The 22304-nt window shown below is 52.4% G+C and overlaps 11 protein-coding genes across 11 annotated transcripts; 4 read left to right on the forward strand and 7 right to left on the reverse strand.

Moving 5' to 3' along the window:
* Nucleotides 1–34: 34 nt before the first annotated feature.
* On the forward strand, nucleotides 35–1168 carry IAQ61_011675 (uncharacterized protein; the record flags this gene model as incomplete). Its single annotated transcript, XM_003844201.1, has 1 exon — nucleotides 35–1168. One exon carries the CDS (start codon nucleotides 35–37, stop codon nucleotides 1166–1168), a length of 1134 nt encoding a protein of 377 aa, XP_003844249.1.
* A 161-nt stretch (nucleotides 1169–1329) lies between these two features.
* FYV10 (GID complex subunit containing RING finger motif) lies at nucleotides 1330–2759 on the reverse strand (the record flags this gene model as incomplete). The annotated part of the gene is made up of 2 exons (XM_066099301.1): nucleotides 1330–2646; nucleotides 2709–2759. The coding sequence occupies 2 exons, from the start codon at nucleotides 2757–2759 to the stop codon at nucleotides 1330–1332; spliced, it is 1368 nt and encodes a 455-aa protein (XP_065950820.1).
* Nucleotides 2760–3003: 244 nt separating this feature from the next.
* On the reverse strand, nucleotides 3004–5506 carry ARB1 (ABC transporter ATP-binding protein arb1). Its single transcript, XM_003844203.2, has 3 exons — nucleotides 4634–5506; nucleotides 3443–4584; nucleotides 3004–3391 (listed from the first exon to the last, which is right to left on the reverse strand). The coding sequence occupies exons 1-3, from the start codon at nucleotides 5225–5227 to the stop codon at nucleotides 3262–3264; spliced, it is 1866 nt and encodes a 621-aa protein (XP_003844251.1). The 5' UTR covers nucleotides 5228–5506; the 3' UTR covers nucleotides 3004–3261.
* Nucleotides 5507–5904: 398 nt separating this feature from the next.
* On the reverse strand, nucleotides 5905–6959 carry IAQ61_011678 (uncharacterized protein; the record flags this gene model as incomplete). The annotated part of the gene is made up of 2 exons (XM_066099302.1): nucleotides 5905–6630; nucleotides 6690–6959. The coding sequence occupies 2 exons, from the start codon at nucleotides 6957–6959 to the stop codon at nucleotides 5905–5907; spliced, it is 996 nt and encodes a 331-aa protein (XP_065950821.1).
* Nucleotides 6960–8242: 1283 nt separating this feature from the next.
* IAQ61_011679 (uncharacterized protein) lies at nucleotides 8243–11516 on the reverse strand (the record flags this gene model as incomplete). Its single annotated transcript, XM_003844204.2, has 3 exons — nucleotides 8243–8471; nucleotides 8526–11355; nucleotides 11432–11516. 3 exons carry the CDS (start codon nucleotides 11514–11516, stop codon nucleotides 8243–8245), a joined length of 3144 nt encoding a protein of 1047 aa, XP_003844252.2.
* Nucleotides 11517–11718: 202 nt separating this feature from the next.
* On the forward strand, nucleotides 11719–12724 carry IAQ61_011680 (uncharacterized protein; the record flags this gene model as incomplete). Its single annotated transcript, XM_066099303.1, has 4 exons — nucleotides 11719–11898; nucleotides 12331–12362; nucleotides 12423–12524; nucleotides 12655–12724. The coding sequence occupies 4 exons, from the start codon at nucleotides 11719–11721 to the stop codon at nucleotides 12722–12724; spliced, it is 384 nt and encodes a 127-aa protein (XP_065950822.1).
* Nucleotides 12725–13705: 981 nt separating this feature from the next.
* Nucleotides 13706–14142, forward strand: IAQ61_011681 (uncharacterized protein; the record flags this gene model as incomplete). Its single annotated transcript, XM_003844205.1, has 3 exons — nucleotides 13706–13746; nucleotides 13816–13873; nucleotides 13972–14142. 3 exons carry the CDS (start codon nucleotides 13706–13708, stop codon nucleotides 14140–14142), a joined length of 270 nt encoding a protein of 89 aa, XP_003844253.1.
* A 339-nt stretch (nucleotides 14143–14481) lies between these two features.
* Nucleotides 14482–16263, reverse strand: ELP3 (Elongator subunit; the record flags this gene model as incomplete). Its single annotated transcript, XM_003844206.2, has 2 exons — nucleotides 14482–15908; nucleotides 15960–16263. 2 exons carry the CDS (start codon nucleotides 16261–16263, stop codon nucleotides 14482–14484), a joined length of 1731 nt encoding a protein of 576 aa, XP_003844254.2.
* A 1330-nt stretch (nucleotides 16264–17593) lies between these two features.
* Nucleotides 17594–19342, reverse strand: IAQ61_011684 (uncharacterized protein; the record flags this gene model as incomplete). The annotated part of the gene is made up of 1 exon (XM_003844207.1): nucleotides 17594–19342. The coding sequence occupies one exon, from the start codon at nucleotides 19340–19342 to the stop codon at nucleotides 17594–17596; it is 1749 nt and encodes a 582-aa protein (XP_003844255.1).
* A 1101-nt stretch (nucleotides 19343–20443) lies between these two features.
* IAQ61_011685 (uncharacterized protein) lies at nucleotides 20444–20845 on the reverse strand (the record flags this gene model as incomplete). Its single annotated transcript, XM_066099304.1, has 1 exon — nucleotides 20444–20845. The coding sequence occupies one exon, from the start codon at nucleotides 20843–20845 to the stop codon at nucleotides 20444–20446; it is 402 nt and encodes a 133-aa protein (XP_065950823.1).
* Nucleotides 20846–21120: 275 nt separating this feature from the next.
* On the forward strand, nucleotides 21121–21980 carry IAQ61_011686 (uncharacterized protein; the record flags this gene model as incomplete). Its single annotated transcript, XM_066099305.1, has 3 exons — nucleotides 21121–21196; nucleotides 21423–21728; nucleotides 21784–21980. The coding sequence occupies 3 exons, from the start codon at nucleotides 21121–21123 to the stop codon at nucleotides 21978–21980; spliced, it is 579 nt and encodes a 192-aa protein (XP_065950824.1).
* Between the last annotated feature and the right edge of the window lie 324 nt (nucleotides 21981–22304).

Below are 22304 nucleotides of genomic sequence, written 5' to 3' on the forward strand. Positions count from 1 at the left end.
AGTGGCTTGATATCATCCCATACCACCCAAGGCAATGTCCAAGACGAAGACCAAACGCGCACGCCGCGAACTCAAACGAGACGGGGACCGCAAAATCGCCGCACACCACCGCAAAGTCGCCAAAGCTGCCGAAACGGCCGCCACCGCCGCCAAACCTTCCTCCAAGCCCAGTTCCGCAAAGAAGCAAAAGACGGGCGCAAGCAGCGCAGAATCAAAACAAGACGCAGCCGGCATAGTAACGAAGCCGCCTGTTCAGGCATCGCAGAAACACGCCGTACCCTTTGGGCCATACCAGCACATTCTCCTCGTGGGCGAAGGCGACTTCAGTTTCACGAGAAGCTTGGTGGTTGAGCATGGGTGTGCCAATGTAGTAGCTACGAGCTTCGACACGGAAGAAGAAGTACGGGAAAAATATCCATCGTTTGAAGGAATCGCGCGGGAATTGAGCAGCCTGACACCCCCGGTTCCCATTTACCATGGCATCGACGCCACAAAACTCAACTCCTACAAGACACTGCGCTGCCAACGCGATAGCGACGACGACGCCGATCCCGACGATGCGGATATTGCTGTAGACGGCGAGAGGACAGGGGGAGCGGGCAAGAGGGCAGAAGGCTGGGATATCATATGTTTTCAATTCCCCCACACGGGCGGACTCAGCACCAATGTCAACCGCCAAGTCCGCAGCAACCAAGCCCTGCTCGTCGCCTTCTTCAAAGCCTGCCTCGATTGCTCGACGCCCAAGAAACGCCTGCAGCTCCTCCAGGCACAGGCCAACCCCGCCCTCCCCCGTCCCCGCCCCTTTTTACGCATGGGTGGTAAAATCATCGTCACCCTCTTCGAAGGCGAACCCTACACGCTCTGGAATATTCGCGATCTGGCACGCCATGCGGGGCTCAAGGTGGTCGAGAGCTGGAAGTTTGACGCCAGTCAGTATCCCGGGTACACGCATATGAGGACGCTGGGGGCGATTGAGGGAGGGGGTGGGTGGAGGGGTGAGGATAGGGATGCGAGAATGTATGTGTTTGAGAAGATTCCGTTGGTGGCGGATGAGGACGAGGAGAAGGAGATGCAGAAGATGGCGAGGAATGCGCGGGGTGGACCGTTGCCTTCACAAAAGCTGGCGGCGAAGAGGGCGAGAGAGGAGGACGAGGACGAGGAAACTTGAAATGGGCGTGGAAGAGGTGCACGACATGCTCATTGTCATCTCATGAATAGCCTACTATGCCATCGCCGGGGCAAGACAAAATATACCAAACGCCACGCTATACACAATGCAGGACCCAAACTTTCTGCAACACAACGAAAATAAAACGACCGGGAGCGAATCTACATGACATAGACCTTGCGTAGTTCGCTCTCCTTCCACACCTCTCCGCTGATGCCATGCACCGGATCTCGAACCCAGCCCTTCTCGGTCCCGACCTTTTCATTGAAGATCCTCAACTTCTCGCTTCCGTATACCCGTCCATTGGGCAACGCGACCGGATCATTCTCCACGATACTCTTGGTGTGTAGGGCATAAGGCACGTTGCGGGCGAGTTCGTTGAGCTCGGTGCTGCAGATGGGGCAGACGGTCGTGGTGGATGACGAAGCGTTGGCCGAAGACGAGGTAAACGCCGAGTGACAGGCCGGTGTCTTGAGAGCGGATAGACCGGCCGATAGGGCAATGTGTAGAAGTGGTCTCGGAGGTAGAGAATACAAGCTGTGATGTGTGGTTATGAATAGATTGGCCAAATGTGTCCACCTTGCTGGCGAATAAAGTGACTGTTTCCCCAGATTAGCCATCTCCTCTTTGCCAACAAAACCCAAACAGAGTGCACAAAGAAGACATACCGCATAAGGTTCCACCTCATCCCACGGCCTATAGGCCAACAGCCCTGCCGCCCGTCGCAACAGCTCAAAATCGCCACTCGAACTCAAATACTTCTTCGCATGTGTGCGCGCCTCGACCAACTTCATCTCGCCGCCCCCACCCCCAATGCTAACCCCATGCATGCCATCCTCCATCTCCAAGCCATCCATGCCACTGACACCCGCCTCATGCCCCTGCCTCACAAGCTCAATATACTGCTGCAAGCGAAGTTCAAACTCCAACATATTCGCCCCTTTCTTCAGCTCCTTGCCATGTTCCTTGCACCACTCGAGCGCCAGACTCGTCGTCATGCCCTCCTTCAGACTCCGCTCAATTTTGTGGCATGCGATAAAGGGCTCGACGTCGACGAGCTCGGTGATGCCTTTGCTCTGCGCCAGGTGCGTTGCCGACTCGGTGTAGCCTTCGCGGAGCAAGCAGTCTACCAGTAAGCGGGAGAGCCGGGTGCGACTCCACTCGTCGTAGCGCACGTCGACTAGACTTTGTATCTCGTAGAGGTCTTGGAGGTGTTTGAGGCGTGCCTTGGCTGCGCGATGGATCTTTTGTTCCTCGTCGTGGAGGACTTCGAGTTTGCGCTTGAGTCCTTGCATTTTGCTTATCATCGAGTCGAGGGCGTCGAGCGTCGTATCGGGCTTCGTTGTGGGCTTCGATACGGCTTTGGTGGTGCTGCTGAGGGTGGAGGTCAAGGATGTGGATGTGTGTTCGATGACACGCTGGGCGTTTTTGAAGTTGCGCCGGGAGAGCTCGTAGGGCATGCGAAGGAGTGGTTGGTCCTATGTTGAGTGTGAGTAGAAAGCCCTTGGGAGTTGAACGGCGAGAAGAGTGTATAGCCTACGAGCAGTAAATGCGACTCTGCATTCAGCTTCGTGCTTGTGAGCTCCGCCATTGTGGTCAAGATAACGATCGTAGAGTATCAGAAAGCTGTCAAGTGACTTCTCAAGCCTTCCAGATGCACATGGATGGGATGTGGATGTCAAAAGATGGTCATCAGGCATGGGTTAACGACGGGAGCTAGGCTCGGAGGGCAAGCTTGCGGGGAATGCATTCGTCACAGCTCCCAGCTCACCATTCGGCACGTGCAAAGGAGCCGCCACACCCCTCCCTACCAACTAGGCAGTGCACAACAAACGTTCATAGCAGTGTCACTCTTTTGATGATATCATTCTGGTCGTAATTCAAATCTAAAACTCCTCTAAAACCCAATGCATCGTGATGCAGAATCCAGACGTCTCCACCCATCAAGGGAAACACTGGAGCAGGTTCTGCGGTGCTGCCAGCCTAATGCAGATGGTATCCTGAACCCTGCTATGAGGCCATTACTTTTGCTTTCACCAATGTCCCGCAGCTTAGAACATGCATGCAACCTTTTAAGAAAACCCAACCCCCATCTAAGCAAGAACACCAGTTGACGACATCTTCTTACGGAGATGGTTCTTGTACTCGGCGATGCTGCCATCCCACCGACGGACCGTCTTGTGCTCGCACACCATGATGTCTTTTGCGATCTTGTCGAGCAATCTAAGAATGATTAGCGCGGACCGTACTGGATCAGAGGGAAGTAAAACATACCTGAAGTCGTGGGACACGACGACGACACCTCCGCTGAAAGCATTGATGGCATCCGCCAAACTGTCAATGGTGGGAATATCGAGACCGTTGGTAGGCTCGTCAAGAAGCAACATGTTTGGTCCCTCGATAGCCAACAAGGCGAAGACAATACGAGACTTCTGACCGTCCGAAAGGGTGGCCATCTTGGATGTTTGCGCCTCACCAGTCATACCGTAGCGACCGAGTTGTTGGCGCCAGTACTGGAGATCTTGGCTGATGTGGTGGAACTTGTCCCGGACAAAGTCCAGCGCCGACTTGGTAAGATCGAGCTGTTCAGCCGAGTGTTGACTGTATACACCGAGCTTCAAGTGGGTGTGGCGCGAGACAACGCCAGATGTAGGGCTGAGCTTGCCAGTGAAGATGTTAAGGAGAGTTGACTTGCCGACACCATTGGGTCCGACGAGCGCAGTCCTCGAGTCCATGTCGACACCAAAGTCGAGGTTCTCATATAGATTGTCCTCGGGTTTACCAGAATAAGAGAAGGTAACATTGTCGAGTGACAGTACTGGAGGGGGTAGCTTCTCGACATCAGCGAAGCGGAAAGTGAAGATGCGGTCTTGGGCAACAGGCTCGATGAGACCATCAGCCTCCATCTTGTCGAGGATCTTCTGACGAGACTTGGCCTGCCTGACCAAGTTGGCGTAGGTACCGGCGGAAGCAATGAATTTCTTGATGTGCTTAATTTCCTCTTGCTGCTTCTCATAGGCCTTGGTCTGGTTGACTTCCTGCTCGTTACGAGTCTTGTGGTATGTGTCGTAGTTACCTCCGTAGTAGAGGAGCTTCTTTTGACGCATGTCGATCATGTTTGTGCAAACACCGTTGAGAAAGTCCATGGAGTGAGAGACGAGGATGAGAGTGCGATCCCACTTCTTCATATACTCCTCGAGCCACACACAGGCCTCGAGATCCAAATGGGCGGTTGGGTCATCGAGCAACAGCAGCGCAGGCTTGACGAAGAGGGCCTTTGCGAGGGCGACACGCATGCGCCATCCTCCGGACATGTCCTTGGTCTTCTTGTGGATGGTGACCTTGTTGAAACCGAGACCAGTGAGAATGAGCGAGGCGCGAGTGTGGAAGGTGGATGGATCCATGCTTTCTTGACGCTGTTGGGCATTAGTCGTGCTTACGGCAAGGGGATTCAGTGATGCATACCTCGTAAATGTCATCGAGGAGCGGACTCTCAGGCCCGTCGTTCTCGAGAATCGTCTCAGCGAGCTTCTCCAGGCGGGCCAGTTCATTCTCGGCCTCACGGACCACCCACTCCAAGGCACCCAACTCAGTCTTGGGAGCACCCTGGTTCAGCAGGTAGATGTCGATGTGGTCGGGGAAGGGGAACTCGCGCGCGTCGATGGCCTTGAGCAGGGTCGTCTTTCCGCAACCGTTCTCACCCAACAGACCATATCGGCGGCCATAGTTGACTTCGATGGTAGCATCGTTGAAGAGGACCTTGCCGTGGAAGACCAGCGATGCGGAAATGATCTTGACATCGCGAGACTGCGGTAGCGAGGCGAGCACACCCGTCGTCACACGATCCGACAGACCGTGCTTATCTTTTTGGAGAGTGAGATTCTTGACTTCCTCGTTCAGTTCGAGATCCTCGGCAGCGTCACCATTCACCGACGAGGCAGTAGAGGCGTTCTTCGAGTTGGCCTTTGACGATAGCTTCGATGCGGCCGACTTCTTGGGCTTTGCGTTGGGGTCTGCGGCGCGCTTGGCCTCACGGGCGGCTTTGGATGCGGAGACCATGGTTGTAGAGTGGTGAGGGAGGTGTTGGGGGTGGTGAGAAGAGTGAGGAAATTTTTGGGGGATGGGTTGAATGAAACCTGACCCCGCCGCTAAGCCCACTCCTTATCGATAGCAGTACAGATGCGGGTAGCAAAGGAAGAAAGACGACTCTCAAGTAGACATGCAAGACGCAAGGGAAGAGAATGGGTGAGGTGCCAGGTCGAAGATGTCTAGTCAACCTAGTCAAAAGAAGAATGTTGGGAGTTGGCCAAACCATGGGTAGAGTAGTGAGCCTCTCAGCCCAGCCGCCCCAGCCCAGTGAATGCCCAATTTTCTTTGTGGCGAACGAGCGGGCGAGCGAGCGACTGCATGCGCAACAGCCAATGACCACCTTGGGAACCATGTTACCGCCAATCAGATGGCATATAGATGACATGACGTAACCATCCATGGTGTTTCACGAACATCGCTCTCCTACTCTAGATTCGCGGTTTCATGCTCAGGGCAAGATGAACATAGTACGCAGGCAAGCCACAAGAGTGCAGTACTCCTTAGACTCACACCCGACATCTGGAGTCATTTGCAGCATCTCATGTGGCTAGGACTCCTCGGAAATGCTGACATTGTCATGCTTGCTTATCTATCCATCACCGGTAGAGTAGACTACCCACCTATCGCCTCATGATAACGCTACCCGACTATGCAGGCATACCATCTCGACTGCTCCCACGACTACGACTAGGTACCATGGTGCATTCAGCACTACTCCTTGCACTTCCTGCTTCCTTCTTCTCCAAATCTCTCAATTCCTTTGGACTTCCCGCATCCACGCGCTTCCTCAGTCTCTCTCTCAAATTCTCGAGTACTCTTACTTCCTCTTCGTTCAGACTTAGATCTTCTGGCAATACGACTTCCGCACCACTGATTTCAATCTTCTCTCCATTTCGACCGTAGTGTTGCTCATACTGGCTCTCACGCCGTTCTATCCCACCCCGTGCGTCAGGTACAGTCTCTTCGTCCAAGCGCTTCGCCTTGCGAACATCAAGAGGCGTCCACCAGTACAGTGGAAACTGACGCTGAATGTTGTTGATGAACAGTCCGACAATCAGCATCAGCGTTGTGCCCCACACCACGAGTCCTACAAAGTACCAACCCATGGCTGTGATGACAGGCTCCGTTGCTGCTAGGACTGCAGAGGCACCACCGGGCGGATGCACAGTACCAGTGAGGAGCATGACTGCTGATGAAATACCACATGCTACAGCGCCAGCGATCCATCGTATCGAGTCGTAGTCCGAGTGCATTTGAAAGATCTTGGATATCCCAACGCCAACGAGTGCGGAGAAGGTGTGCCCCAGAAGGGCGTTACGAGGTTGGCCGAGAGGTGAGCGGATCGTGTTGTATTCTAGTATTGCTGATGCACCCTGTAGCACCCTATTCAGCAACCGAGACACACACTGGATGGCCATCCAAGACAACTTACAAAGGATGCGATCAACGCAGGAGGGGAATGCCACTGTATGCTCTGGGTATTGTTGAAGACTGCTGCAATCACGGCCAAGCCGCAGAACGCGCCAACGAACGACCAGAATGCTCCGCAAACATTTCCAACATCTTGTCTCTGCTCCTTCCTGTATCCCAAAAATCTTGACACGGGCGTAGGAAGCTTATGTAACGGCGAAGGTGGTATGCTGCGATTGAGATAGCGATCAAGATCAAGGTCCCACTCTCGGGCGTTCTCAAGAACCCCCATCGCGGATGAATACTGATCGACCAAGTCCGGTATATCAGAGTCCAGACTATATCTACACAATACAGGCAGATATACACCAGCGATGCAACGAGAACGCGGCAAAACACAACGCACACCCCAGGTGCTAGGACCAGTCCAAGCATATATAAGACGATACTACACCCAGCCGTCACCGCAATTACACCCCAAAATAAATCGCCCATGCCGGCTATAGCGGTAACGGCCCTTCACCCTATACCCCATCCTTCTGCCACTACGGAAAATCCAACCCCCTTCTTACGCCATTCTCCGCCGTCCCAACCGCAGCCAAACTACGGGTAGAGTACCGCCCGACCATGTCATCCCTTCCAAGAAAACCAAAAAAAAATCACAGACACGGCTGCAACCGCTTCACAGCGAACAAAGTGTAACACGCGCGCTAAATGACGAATGGCAATTTCAGAAGCCACAACGTTACCTGACTTTACGTAAGATTACGTACGAGTAACCAACGACAGCACCGCATCTCCACGGTTTCCGCGGATCGCTGTATATATCCATTATATGGTCTTCGGAGATGGGGGAATTCCATCCTCTGCATTCGGGCAAATGGTATGAAGAGCTCGTGTCGTCTGCTGATGCTGTACCTAGACGAGTACGAACGTGATACCGTGCTGCACCGGTCAGGGCATTAGCCGCATGCATGCTACTGATAATTTTTTTTCCCGTGGTTTGCGCATCGAAGAGTGTTAGGCTTGTTGAGTTTTTGTCAGGATAAAGACTAGCATAGCCGACTACTTTAGATGTCGTAGTCGAGAAGTAGATTGAGCGTAGTGCGCTGCCATCTCGACGGTGATGGTCCGCCAGCCGGTCTGGTGGTGGACAACGCAGCGAGCTACCCGCAAATCCGGGGTAGTAGCCTTGCGATCTACAGCTTTGCTACGTCATTTGGATTTGGCATCTCCCACTTTCAACATCTGGTACTCTACAGGTTGGCTACAACGCAATACAAAGCGAGTACGGAAAATTTTATGCATGCTCATTATCCGATTGTGAATCATGAAAATCTACAGATTGCTATTGATCTGTATGTTGGCTGATCCTACGCATCTCCCATTATATTAACGCCACTGATCGTGTCGCCGAAGATGGCCGAACTCCAAGAAGAACAAAGCCGTCCTGTGCGGACTCCGACTTTATCATGCGTGGTGTAATTTAAACAAACAAAAAAGTCCCTGCCAAATGCCATACCCGAGCATCCCAACAATACACATTACTCGTCTGGAAGTCGGCACAGTCGGCCTCTAACTACCTCGGAACAAGAACTGCAAGTCCTCAGGGCTCAAGCGATCCATGGCGACCTTGTCGTTGTTGACTGTTCCGGCAATCATGGCTGCCTTCTTCTCTTGAAGCGCAACCATACGGGACTCCACACTATCTTCGATGCAAAGACGCGTAATGACACAAGGCCGTTTCTGACCAATGCGGTGGCATCGGTCGGCAGACTGCCACTCCGCGGCTGGATTCCACCATCTGGGAGAAAGAATTAGCAATGTGAGCCTGACGTTAGTTTGTAGAGGAACTTACGGGTCAACGATAAAGACTCGGGAGGCTTCGGTAAGGTTGAGGGCAACACCACCAGCTTTGAGAGATACCAAGAACACTTCGACATCTGGATTCGTCATGAAGTGATCGATGCTCTTCTGCCGCTGAGCCGGCGACATGCTTCCGTCAAGCATGACCGTGTTGAAGCCAGCGCGACGAAGTCGCCACTCAATGAGCTGCAACATCGAAGTGAATTGGCTGAACACGATAGATTTAAGTGTCTGCTTCTTGCTGCGCAGCTTGTATAGGTCATAAACCAGCATTTCGATCTTGGTAGAAGATGTCCAGTTCTCCATCTTGATACGGTTGATGATCGATGTCTTCTTGACAGAATCTTCGTCCTGCTCCAGCTCCGGTTGCTCAAAATCAATGGCCAGAGCAAGATGGCAGCGAGGACAATCTGCTTCTGTGCCAGAGGCCTCGCACGTGTCCATAAAGTCCTTGATACAAGCACGGCAAAACTCATGGCGACAGTGCGATCGGACTGCATCTTCAGCCGGCTCATCGCAGATGTTGCATACATACACATTGCCGCTGCCTTCCACGGCAGTCTTTTTGAGCAGCAGATCGGGATGATTGGCGACTTGACGCATCTGCATAATGAGACCGAAGATGTTGGCATAATTGTTGAGCATGACACCCTGTGCAACATAGGTATCAAACTTGCGCGAGGAGTTCGACATGATCGAGGTGGAGAAGTCGCGTTCAACTTCGCTGAAGAACTCGTTGTGAATAATGATATCTTTCATCGGAAGCTCCATGGAGTTGGTATGATCACGCTTCATCCGGCGCAACATGATGCGAGCGGTGATCAAATGAAGCTTGGCTAATGCCTGCTCGCGGAGTTCCACATCCTCACCTGTAATCGGATTGAGCAGCTCCTGATTGAATACGGAGATGTGCTCGGATGCACCATGGTTACAAGCCACACACATGTAGTCGTCGTCCACGGCCCAATGTAGCTTCTCACAATCGCAAGAACGGCAGAAGTAGTCGGCGAATGGGCGGACTTCGAGAAAGCGCAGTAGTGAGAAAAACTCTCCAATGCGGTTCTGCACCGGCGTACCAGAAAGACACCACTTGTAATTACTCGTGAGAGCAAAACAAGCCTTGGCGACACCAGTGTTGCGAGACTTGATGCTATGTGCTTCGTCAAGAATGAGGCGGTGGTAGTGGATGGCGTGTAGTGCGGATGCTTCCTTGATGATATCCTCTCCACGGGACCAGCCTTTAGTCTCCTTACGGTGAAGAGATTCGAGACTGTTATAGGAGACCATAATGACGTCGTAAGACTTGAGTTCCTTTACAGACATCTTCTTGCACTTGGCATTGGTGCCGTGGTACACAAGAACCTTGAGTTTGTTGTCCGTGTACTCGCGAATCTCGTTGGACCACTGCATGAGAGCAACGGGAGGTACGCAAACCAGTGTAGGCTGTTTTGCCGGATAGTCCGACATGATCAGGGACACAGCCTGTATTGTCTTGCCCATTCCCATTTCATCACCGAGAAGCCCTCCCTTGTAGTGAGTCTTTTCCTGACGTATCATCCAACTGAGACCCTCTAATTGAAAAGGTTTCAGTCTTCGGTTGATTGAGGTAGGCTGCTCAGCCATTTGCGTCTCCAAGACTGGAATTTTCTTGAGATCATCCCACATGGTTCGCAGCTTTGGATGCTGATGCTCAGCTCGTTCCCGGTTCATTGCTCGCTTACGCTCCCATTTGTCCCTTATGTGTGCGAATCGTCTGCGTCGACTGTTCGCTTCGTCCTTGTCGGCACGCGTGAGTGTTTTTTTGCGTGGGGCCGTCTTTGGCGTCCTTTTCAGTGCCGTCGCCGCCTTCTTGGAGCGCTCACTTGCAACCAGCCCACTTGTAGCCATGGGAGGCTCATCTTCATCGCTTGCGATCGGCGTTTCATAATCATCCAGGAAAGATTCCAGATCGTCTGGATCACTCAGTATAAGCTTGCCACCGTCTGATTCGTCATCCACCAAAGATACATGTTCGTCTTTGAAAAATGGGCTCTTCTTGAGTACACTTAATCGAGCAGGACGGCCATGGCGCATTTTTGGGGTCTCGGCCTTGGCTTTACCTTTGCCTTTGCCAGTGTAAGTAGGTAGTGATACCTCTTCCATCAGAGAATCGCTACTAGTACCGGAATCGATCTCCTCTACCTCAGCCTTGCCTTTGCCTTTGCCTTTATATAAAGCTGCCTTACTCCTAGATGATGACACTAGGGGCACATCAAGCGATGACATATCTTCGTCCTCCGATTCAATCTTCTGACGCTTCCGACTGGGCATCAGGTGTTGTGTTGCTTCCTCATCTTCCAGTTGCATTTGTAAAGCAAGCTCAGCATCCAGATCAATTGCCTCGTCTTCGCCATTTGAGTCCAACACTGTGTTTTGTGAGCGCTTCGAGGCGGTGGAGCTAGTCAACAATGTGTCTACGCTCTGGCTGAGGCCGCTACGGGCAGAGGTCTTGCCACGACATGTGGACGCAGCAGGCGTAGTAGATATGCTGGTTCCTGGTGTCTCGTAGTCTGAGTTTTCAACGGAAGGCGGTTCATGTGAGCTCTCCTGCTCTGTTTGTATTGCACTCGCTGCCGACAGCCTCCCTCGACTGAAAACTGCCTTCTTCGTGTGCATTCTGGGAATGGAGACTGATTTGAGCACCTTCCGGGCTGATTCTGTCGGTGCCTCAACTGTGATTGTGGCATCCTCATCGTCAGAGGATTTCGGTACAGCGGCGCGAGAAGAGCGGGTGCGCTTCTGGGTGTGGCGAATCTCGGCCATTGGCAAATCTACAGCAGAATCTTCCATCAGGTCAGCAATGAATAGCCGGAAAAAGCGGGAGCGCTAAAGTGAACGAGTGGATGAAAATGGACGTACTGGTCGTTGGTGCTGGAGACGGAAATGTAAATGCCTCGTTGGATGGGCCCACTGCAGAGTTGCGAGTTGACCGTCTCGGCGCCATTCTGATGGTGAGAGTGAGAGGTGAGTTGACAGTGGCGGCAGCGTAAGGATGAAAGAGTGGTTTGTGTGCCAGGTGATAGTGAGAGGACCAGGAGAGCAGTTGCGAGTGAGAGTCTTAACCAAAGTGCAATGGAGTTAACAAAGCCCGGCCACACTAAAACAGTCGATGAATAATGTAGAGTATCGAGGGTAAGATTAACAAGATGTACCCCTGGCTTTCGCGTGCCGAGCGATTCACCAACGTCGAATCGATCGCGCCCTCACGGCCCCAGTGGCAAATTGGTGTAAAGTTTCGTGAAAGAGCAAAGCAAGGAGAACAAGCGACCCCTTTGTGGCGAAATCTTGTGAAGCAGTCTACGTATCACAACAGCTGGTATCCAGGGGTTTGTTCTGTTGCGGGGTAGAACCTTGGGCGCGTCGCGAGGCAGCCATTCACGCGTTCACGTGACGTCTTTGGATGGCACAGGAACGATTAGCGAGTGCTTAACATCTAGCCGCATCTGGCACCACCCACCAGCATCACTCAAGCAGGAAGCATCGAAACCTTTCCGCTCGTGTTGAGACTGCTTTCTTCAACACCGTTATCCTACATGCAGCATATCTCCCACGCTGGTTGGACCTGTATTCGCTGCAGGTGGATACCATGCCCTTCAGTGTTCACCAGACACACTGTACACTCACCTTACCAATGAAAAGCAACATGTCCAGATCCTAGCTGCAGATTTATCCCCAGGTATACAGGCAATGTATTGCTCAATCCAGCCGCTTCGTATGCTCGTCCATAAGCCGCAGTACGCTGTGTACCAAGAAATAAGTTTCGACTATCACTTCTCAATTGGAGAGTACAGTATGTGTGAAACGACGATCCACGTTTTCATCCTCTTTATATGCTTAGCAGGAGCTGCAGGAACTGGCACAGTTATTTCTACATCCAAATGTCGGTCGAAGAAGATGCATCGAAGCCGAACCAATACGAGGCATTGTTTGACGTCAAGGTCTTTCCAAGACGGTACATCATGAGATATTGAATGCATCTCAGGAGCTCAAGTCCTGCCCACCGAGAATTTCCCAGTGGAATGGTCCTGATAAAGCGAATCTTCGTCCGCAACGATATCCCATTTCACGTTGACTCTTTCCAGAGTCATGTTCAGCGCTTCACTGCGCGACTGTGACTTCGACCTCTCGCCCACTGAATACATTTTGATTTAGACATTGTTACATCTTTCTATCAAGCTCACAGTGAAGTGGACTGGCTTTCTTGTCGAGCGAGTCCACTGCCAGTGTACTGTTGTGTACATGTAAGGGATCCATACCCCAAAAAATGACGAGAAACTCGCCGAGTGTGGCAATATCAAACTTGACGGAAGACAGTTGTACTCTGCTAAATTCAGACTGTTTTGAATCCTTCTTAAGAGTGGGCATGCGTCATACGAGAGTATCAAGAATATCTTGCAGCTATCGCTTGGTTGCCGTCTGGCATTGTGCATTAGTAGCTCAGGAGTCCGATCCTACTTCTCAGCCAACTCTACTGAACTACCATGGGTCCACCTTTGTGCGCCTGAAGCCTTTTCCCTGGCTAAAAGTGCACCGAATCATCAGGGGAGAATGACAGTATTATTGACATGCGCGAACTGTAGAATGTAGATTGCCATCTCTGGTCAAGCTTACTTACACGATGGCATGATGGCATGATGGCCCACTCAGACACTGAAGAAGTGGATCTTTGCTGGTGAGATTACTGCCAATAAAGCTAATGAGTTACGCTGAACAATTTCACAACAAGAATACTTGCTACAATCCAAGTCTTCTTACGTGTAACTATCGACTGTTCCCATCCTCACCATTCTAGTCGCTGACGTACTCACCTCGCTTCGGTCTCCACTCCGCAAGCAACCAAACGCACGGACCTCTTCGCGGCGGCCTGCAAGTCTCACACGGCGAGACATGACGACTGACCCTAAGCTGAGGCAGTTCATGCAGACTCCCCAACACCACCAACAACGACCGCATCGCCGCCATCGTCCGCCCATCTCGCCGTCCACTTTGAAAGCTCCAATACGCACCATATTCGCCTCGCATCCCACCACGCGAACCACCTCCCCTATCCCGCGCGCTCGAAGCGCCGCCGCACCATAAGCCGATAAGCTACCCGCCTCCGCCGCGCAGTCCCGACAGCATAGCTCGCCCAACATGGTGAAGCCTGTGGTTTCAGCGATGAATGCATGGACTTGGTATGTGCGATTTCCAAGAAAGATAGGAAGATGGAGCAACCAGGAGAAAGGCTAATGCAAGCGAAATAGCATCGTCGTGTCGTTGTTCGCCATTGTCATTCTGTCCACTATCGGCGCGCTGTTCAAGGTAGGCTGACCTCTGCTTTCGCTACTGTTTCCCATCCTCACGAGCAATGGTTATTTGAGAAGTAGGAGCCATAGGGAATGCTAACGTCATGGCTTCAGACAAACAGTAATACCGTCATGGGCAGCGAAGAGGACCCAAAGGATGGTGGCGCGGTGGCTGGCGTCGTCTTCGGTGCCGTCTTCATATACATTGGCTTCTTCGTCTTTTGCGGCCTGCAAGCCCTTCTACACCTGCGCGAGAGCCGCCGTGGCGCGATAAGCCTGTCATGATCTCGAATCGTGGAAATGTTGCCGGCGAATAGTTAATAAGTCAAACGTGGGGATGAGGAAACGAACAAGGGGAGAGAGAAGCATCGTGCTACATGGGGTGTGTTTGATTCCTTTGTCCACAAAAGGGACGGGCGAGGCGGTTGTACTATCGAAATACAGCACACGGCGTTCAGAGGAGGGTTTGCTAGTTCTTGGATCATGTACGCTGTTGGAGTGACTATCACATAACCTACATCCTCATCATATGTAACCTTTCTGTACATACAGCTCATCTACAGCCACAACGTTCCAATCGTGATTCAGACGCCCAAGATGCATTCTCACGCCAGGCTGAACCCCCTACCACTCCCTTTCCCACAGTGGCTCCAGCGTCTTACTCATATACGGCCCGTCCAGCCAGTACCCCAGCTTAGCATAATAACTCCTCACCCCAACCCCCGAGATGACACTTATCTTGCTGCTCCCATGCTCTTCCCGTGCTATCCTCTCCGCCTCCTCCATCAACAGCGTCCCATAACCCTGATGCTGAAACTTCTTGGGATCCCTCGCATGCACCGGCACCGCCGAGCCATAGACATGCAACTCGCGCACCAGTGACGTTGGCTGACCCGTCAACTCCGGGCGAAACGTATGCTCCTTGGAGCACTGACGCAAGCGCAGCAAGGCAATGAGGATATCCTGCTTGGGATCTTCATACGCCAGGAACGTCTCCCAGCCGCCATTGGCCGTGTAGTCTCTGCGTACGAGCTCGACCTGGTCAGGCCGGATCTTGTGCTTGACTTCGTTGATGCCGACTTCACGTGTTCGCACATCTCGACACGAGGTGCCAAAGTCTTTCATGCGTGCGAGTGCTAGTTCGCGCAAGTTGCCGTTTTCCACTCCCGATGTGACGAGCGGCATGGGGATGTCGCGCTGTACGCGGTAGATGCGTGTCCATGGTGGTACGAGAGCGAGGATACGCGCTACAATGTCAATGAGTGCATTGGGTGTGTAGTTCTTGTACCGTCCTGTCCTCCAGAGTTCGTAGAGACCTGTGCCGCGGATGACAAGCGTGGGGTAGATCTTCAGTCCATCGGTACGGAAGTCGGGGTTGGAGAAGTACTCGACGAACTGGTCGAGGTCGCGTTCCATGCCTACGTTGGGCAAATCAGGCATCATGTGTGAAACTACTTTGAATCCTGCGTCTTTTGAGAGGCAGAAAGTTTTCGCAACGGCGGCAACAGTGTGTCCACGGTTCGTGTCGCGAGCTACATCTTCGTAGAGGGATTGCACGCCAATTTCGAGACGGGTGCAGCCATACCGAAGCATAGAGGATAGATGTTGGTCCAGACAGTAGTCCGGTCGTGTCTCGATGGTGATGCCCACACATTTGATATTACTCATTTCGCCTGCTGCAACTGCCTCATCCACGTCTTTTGTTTGATACCCGGAAAGGGCATTGTGCAGTTGACTAATGAATTCGTCCCGGTAAGACTCTGGCAGTGACATGAAGGTTCCACCCATGATGATGTACTCAACCTTGTCTACACTATGGCCGAGCGACTTGATCTGATCCACCCGTCCCCTGGCTTGCTCATACGGGTCGTATCTTGCGCGAATAGCACGCATAGATGTTGGTTCGTAGCCTGTGTATGACTGTGTTGAGTATTCAAAATCTGAGTCTGGCCCTCCCGGGCAGTAGACGCATATGTTTCCTGTGTAAGCGATATGCGGACATCTGTGTGGTTTGCACATGACTGCCACTACTGCGATACCTGATGATGTCCCTGTGAAGAACTTAGCAAGTTATTCGTTTTCTATCAAAATCCATAACCTACGGATTGGTTTCGCAATCAACTTTGGCAAGATATATTTCTTGTAGTGTTCTGGCACCGCCGCAATAATCGCCGTGAGTGGCGGCTGGCTCTTCAGGTAATGCTTCTTTGACACTTCGCCCCTTAGCCGATTCAAGTTGAGATCTTTCTTCGCCTTTGAACCATCGGCTTGTGCTTCGTAGTCCTGGATAAGCGCAGAGGCGATATCAGCGCAGGCGCGCATGTACCGCTCATTCTCAGGTGGCAACTTCAGATCCTTTGGCAACTTCCTCCTCTTGTGTGTCTCCGTGACTGTCATTGTAGCCATGGTGATATGTTCGATGGAAACGATACGTTGGTTTTCGCAGATGCCGTATCGAGAAGTTGAGGCTCGAAATGTGGACCGCGAGTCACGGGTGGGGTGTATTTTCAAAGGGCGCTAGATTCAATTTGCATTAGCGCCAAGTCTACAAGTCCACGAAAGTAAGTGGACAACAGCCGTGTATGGTTGCATTGAGATTGTTTGGATTAGTGAATCCAGTGGCCGAAAGAATTTAAATAGCGGTATTCTATTTGTTACGTTCTAATCACCTGCTCTGAAATAAGGGTGGCTGACCACCAGCATTGGTTGTCTCGACTTAAGGAACGTCTATTACATCTTTATAGGAGAAGGGACAGCGTCATGAACTCAAACACACACATCTGTAGACTCCGAAGAATCATTATCGCTATACATTATTGTCCACACAGTATACAATAACCGTAGGCGGCTCTAATTCAGCCGCAAATTAAAACAAGACGCCTTAGTCCACCTCGCAGCGAGTACGTACCAATGTGCAGGCTAATTATTATCTACATATTCATAGCAGAGAGCTTCACATGCTGTACACATGTAGCTTATTCCCTTAAAGCGCCAAAGACACTGCTGTACACGTAGTTGCAACCACATATGGCAACTTGCGAGCTGCGGTTGAGCTGAACGTGAGTGAGTAACTAGATTAGATCTAGTAGGTGGCATCATACGGTACCCGCTAGATCCAGCCTAGTTAGCTCCTGTCTCTAGCCCAACCGCAACTCGCACATTCATCTCGCCCCAACCCTAACGTCACCACGCCCATTCCAAGGCGCCAAAGAAATGCATCCACAACAAGCGAATTCAAAAATAGGAAACATGCACTCGCAAAAAAAGCAAGAAATTGGTCACTACGAGGGTCGAACTCGCGACCTTGGCGTCACGGGCTTGCGGGTTCAAGCCTCGTATTAGCACCACGCTCTAACCAACTGAGCTAAGCGACCGGTCTGTTCGATGATGACAAATTGGTGAACATGTGGTATTATACACCTACCGAAATACTGTTTATGCATGGGAACACTGACACTAGTATGTGGTAGGAGACAATTCTGCCAGGGGCTGAATCTACAGTATGTTGAGATGGAAAGCGCGAGGGGAAAAATTTTCGCGGTTGGATGCCGCTTTGGTTCCCGAAAGGGCCCTATTCCGAGAGCGTACCTACGACGACGAGCCCGGCAAATAGCTCCAGAGGTTAGCCAGCCAGGCGGACACCATGTATCTAGTCATAGAAGATAGTTTACAAAGTAAAAGTGTCTGGGGATACCAAGTTTTGCATTTTTAAAGTACATGTACATGTACCTGTATATCAAAACACCTCGACTGCCAAATCCTCTGCCAACCCCTCGAGCTCCTCGCGTCTAAACGGTACAAACAGGGTTTCGGTTCCCATTGCATCCTTGCGACTCTCAATCATCTGATGGTCATGGAATTCCTTGAGTAAAGAGCGAAAGCCGACTTCGCTGGAGCAGACGAAGAGATTGACGGCCTTTTGGTACAGGACTCTGTATTCGACACCTTGCGCCGCATGCGCAGAACCCGATTTGCTAGTCTGTCCGAATTTCCTGGATCTGGGGATATGGTCTTCCTCGTCTTCATCTTCGATTTCGCCGCCGTCCGTGGTGGAGAGTGCGAGTTGCTCCATGACGAGCACCTGGAAGAGCTCCCGTGCTTTCTCGGGGAGCGAGCGCAAGACGAAGCCGACACCGTCTCTGCCGCCGACGCGGCGGCCGCTGCGACCCAGCAATTCGTTGACGGTCTCGACGGTGTCGATTTCAGCACTGTATGGGGCAAATGTGGTGGCATCGTGGAAGAGGAATTTGTACTGTGTTTTCAAGCCTACATCCCATAGTAGGGGAAAGTTGGGTGTGTCGGCGGTGCAGACAAGGCTTATCTGAGGATGCGCTGCTAATCTAGCCAGCATCGACGGTGCTGGGGACTTGCGGAGATGAGGCGAATCAATTGAATTGAGTATGATTGGCACTGGGTGCGAAGGTGCATTGTTCGAGAGAGTGTCCAGTATCAATTCGAGCAAGGCGGTAGGCTGATTGGGCAATTTGATGTTTGGTGCGAGTGAGGTAGCCGCAACAGTACTAAGCACTTCCTTCATTGTCGTGCCGGCCGCGTAGCCGTTGATCACGACGATTTTTGGCGTTTTCTTGGTCCCTTTGTAGGGATCTTGGTTCAAAAGATGTTGGTATAGACATCCAGTGAATCGTTCGGTGATGATGCGCTTCGAGCCGTAGCCGTATAGGCAGATATTAAAGCCTTCTTCGAGCTCAAAAATCCATTGGTCGTATGCACGGCCGTGTAACTCCATTAAAAAGTCCATTTCAGGTTGATGGCGGTCTTGGTAAGATTGTATCGCTTGGTAATACTCGTCATGATTGAGCAGGCTTTGTGCAGCCAGCGTGTTGTTCGAGGTCTTGGTAGCCCCAGGGCGGTTTTGCCAAAAGTATTGTTCATGCGAAGGCAGCTCTGTCGGAGGTGTAGGTGATCGTTGTTTTCTTGGCCTTCCCACTTTGCCTGAGCCTTTTGGTCGGCCTCTTCCACGCTTTGAGGGTGTCTCGGGTACTGCCATCTCCTCTTCCACGGTCTCTTCAGCACCTGTCTCAACCTCGCCTCCATCGTCGCCCAAGATTTGCTCCGCCAGGATATCCTCCTCGTCCAAGACGTCTTCATCACTATCCTCGCCATGGATTGTGCGTTCAAGGATCCGTCTGTTGCTCTTCCTTCGGGCGCTGCGATCTGCATTGCGTACAAGGGTTGGCGTGCCATTTGGGGAGTCGCTTGTAGCGGGCTTGGTAGGTGTATCGAATAGAAGCTTTCTCGAGGACTTGGGCGTAACAGTGATGCCATTTGCTAAACCACTCTTTTTGAGAATGGATCTCGGTGTGCCATTCTCTGCTAGAAGGAGTGTTTTGTTTCTTCTTGATGGCGTCTGAACTTCCGACCAGGCCTGCTCTTCGGGTGGGCCATCTGCGATGCGAGCGCGAAGTTTTCGCGGCGTACCGTCGTCTGTATCATCGTCATCGCGTGTGCGCTTTGTGCCGGCCATTGTCAAGGGGTTGTGTCGAGCGAGAATGGACGGAAGTTGGGGCGACGCGACTTGACGCGCCTGTCCATGGTTAGCGCGGCGGTCGAGCCTCAAAAGCTCATGCCCGATTTTACATTTGGCGTCTGTTACCACTGGGCCATTTTTAAAGAAGACTTATTCTAAAATATTCAAAAGACGTGCATTTCAAGTCAAACCGTTAAGCTGAAAGGGTGATTGACGGCTGGCATAGTAGCCCCTTTTGCGAAGTAGTATGCCAAAGCAGCCAGCCTACAGTTGACTGTTGACCCCAAACCTGGTAACTATTGAACTTGGCTTAGCTTCCACTGCCAGCCAGATAAATACGAATGGCATGAAAATGGAAGAACCATGAGACAGCAGATAAGAGCTGATCCCATCTTCGTCATTCTTGGCTTGCCATGGTCAGCTTTCTCATGTTTTGCCTTACATCTCATTCCACTTCGAGCTGGCTATGCATGCGAAAGGAAGCAGGCAGGGTTCATGGAGCCAATGGCCAGACTGCTGACTCGGCAGACTCGGTCTCACAATGCCTTGGATGTGTGTGTGGCGTACCTACTTGGATACCTAGGCAGCCGGGCAAACAGGTGGTCCAGGCTGGATGCAAGACATCCAATGGCTTCGTGTCCAGACTCCCGAGCCCAGACTGGGTGGACAGATGCCAGACCGAACTTTCAAGTGTCTGTCGAAGAACCGAAGACAGGCCAACGCTACTCTAGTCGCTAGCTGCTTGCTCCCGTTCCAGCTGGCAGCTGGCAGCAGCAGCATCATCACCATAATGGCCTGGGCATGGCATGGCATGGCATGGGCATGGCATGACATGGCAGTTCACGGCCCGCCTCTAAGCGGAGCTTTGGGCTTATTCACAATACTTACTGTACACACCACATCACCTCCACAACGCCTGCGCAGTGGGATTACGCAGGCGGCAGGGCAGAGGCAACATGTGTGTGTGTGTGTGTGTGTGTGTGTGTGTGTGTGTGCTCTGCTGACAAACAGTTGACCGCATCTTGATCGAAGCACCCCGTGATGAGTTGGCATGACTTCCCAGGAGAAAGTCGGAGTAGTGTCAGGTGAAGGCGTGTCTCAGAGGACGTTCATGTCACGCCGCGGGTTAGAGTTTAACAGAGTTTTGTTAGGGTGTGTTGGAAGGGTGGAAAGGGTGGAAAGAGTGGGAGGGATGATGGTAGGGCTGGCTTGGGTGAGAATCGGGTGCGGCGTGATAGGCGGAGAAGAGAGGGAGGGCAGTAGAGTAGTAGAGTAAGAAGTATAGGGTTCGTCATGCTCGTCGTGTCGTCGTGTCGTCGTGTCGTCGTGTTCGCAGGGCCAGGCCAGGGATGTGGCTTCTTTGTGCGTGTCAGGCCCTTCTTTTGCTGCAATGGACGGGATGATGAATGGCGGGCCCTTTTCCAAGCGTTTGTCGTCGTCCGTCCGCAAAAGCAGGAGAGCCCCGCAGCCCAAAGCTGGATCGTTAACTTTGCTGCCCATCTTTCGGCTTCTGCATTCTTCGATCGCCATTCACCACAGAAAAGAAAGAAAAAACCCTCCGCACAACACACAACACCATCACGCACCCCACCCGCACTCCCTTCCCACGCATGGAAACAACACTGCACCGGTAACAGTCGACTCCCTCCGCCTTCCAGTCGCAGCCAGGCTGTCGCGATAAAGCTCGCCCTCCAAAGTCGCCGCGCGGCGCACCGCGGGGTTCTCTGGACACCGTTCTCCCGATTCCAGGCCAGCGCAACCCAGCACGTGCCAGCATGGAACCCAGAAGGCGCCCAGAGTACCATCTCGAAATCTTCGCGGATGCGGCGCGCGTAGAAGAAGTCGTCAAAGGTGAGTTGTAGATTTCTGCCTACCTGCTGTTGCTGCTGCTTCACCCTGCTTCACCCTGCTTCACGGCCCAAAGGTGGCAGTTGTGCCACATTTTCTCATCCCTGCCCAACTCTCGGCGGCCCCCCCCCCTCCCTCTCCCCCCGTCGGGCCCCTCACCCTCCTTCGCCCCACTACACAGTCGCCCAACACCGATATCTGTCGACCACAAGCCCTGACCGTGCCATAGCCATACTCCACACCATCTTCTTTCACCGATACTTCACCTCGATTTCTCCCCTCACACGCGATCTGCTCGACCTCACTCTCCCCGCCATCGACGATGTGGACCTCGAGACGCTCATCGAGCAGAAGACGCATGCTCTCCGTCGCGCCATAGACAGCACCCACCAGCCCAGAGGACGGGGCCAGATTGCGATACAGTTCTTCGAGAAGAAGAGGAGAAAGACGTACTTCTTCGGCAAGGCAGACGAGGATGTTTGTTGGGAGCAGTGGACGCTGGACGTGACGCTCGCACAGCCCAGGACGGAGACAGGTACGCGCCTCTCCTCGCTCCAAGTCTCCAAGTAGCTCGCTGACAGAGTGCACAGATGTTCTCAAGGTCCGTCGCGCTATGAGCAAGTCCGTGGAAAAGGCCGCCTACAAGATCATCTCCATCGTCAACCGCGACAAAGACCACATTCCACCCATCACCACCACCGACGCCAACCCCTTCCCTTACCAGATCATCGTCAACCCCAAAGCGGCCACCGAGAACGACTGGCGGCCTCGCATAGGGCTCTTCTAGAGGATGGACTACCCTCAACATTGTATATACCGTCGCCGATGATGTCATGAGACAGAGGACCATTCAACACCACCTATCAATAATGACGACTCCATGTGCGCAAAAAGAGAGGGAAAAGTCCTGCGTTTCTACTACAAGGTTATCAAGGCAAAAAGCGGGCGCACAAATCTCTCCTATTTCCCACCTTATCACCCTTCCCCCCATGTACAGTGTCCGCTATGTCGGGCAAAATCAACCCTGAACGCCGCCATTACCGCCATTACCGCCATTATGAGTACACAAGAGACGAGATGACAGTGGCTATTATCGCTATCCGACGCTTTT

This window comes from Plenodomus lingam (assembly GCF_022343315.1).
Source record: "Plenodomus lingam strain CAN1 chromosome Unknown scaffold_20, whole genome shotgun sequence".
Lineage (NCBI taxonomy): Eukaryota > Fungi > Ascomycota > Dothideomycetes > Pleosporales > Leptosphaeriaceae > Plenodomus > Plenodomus lingam.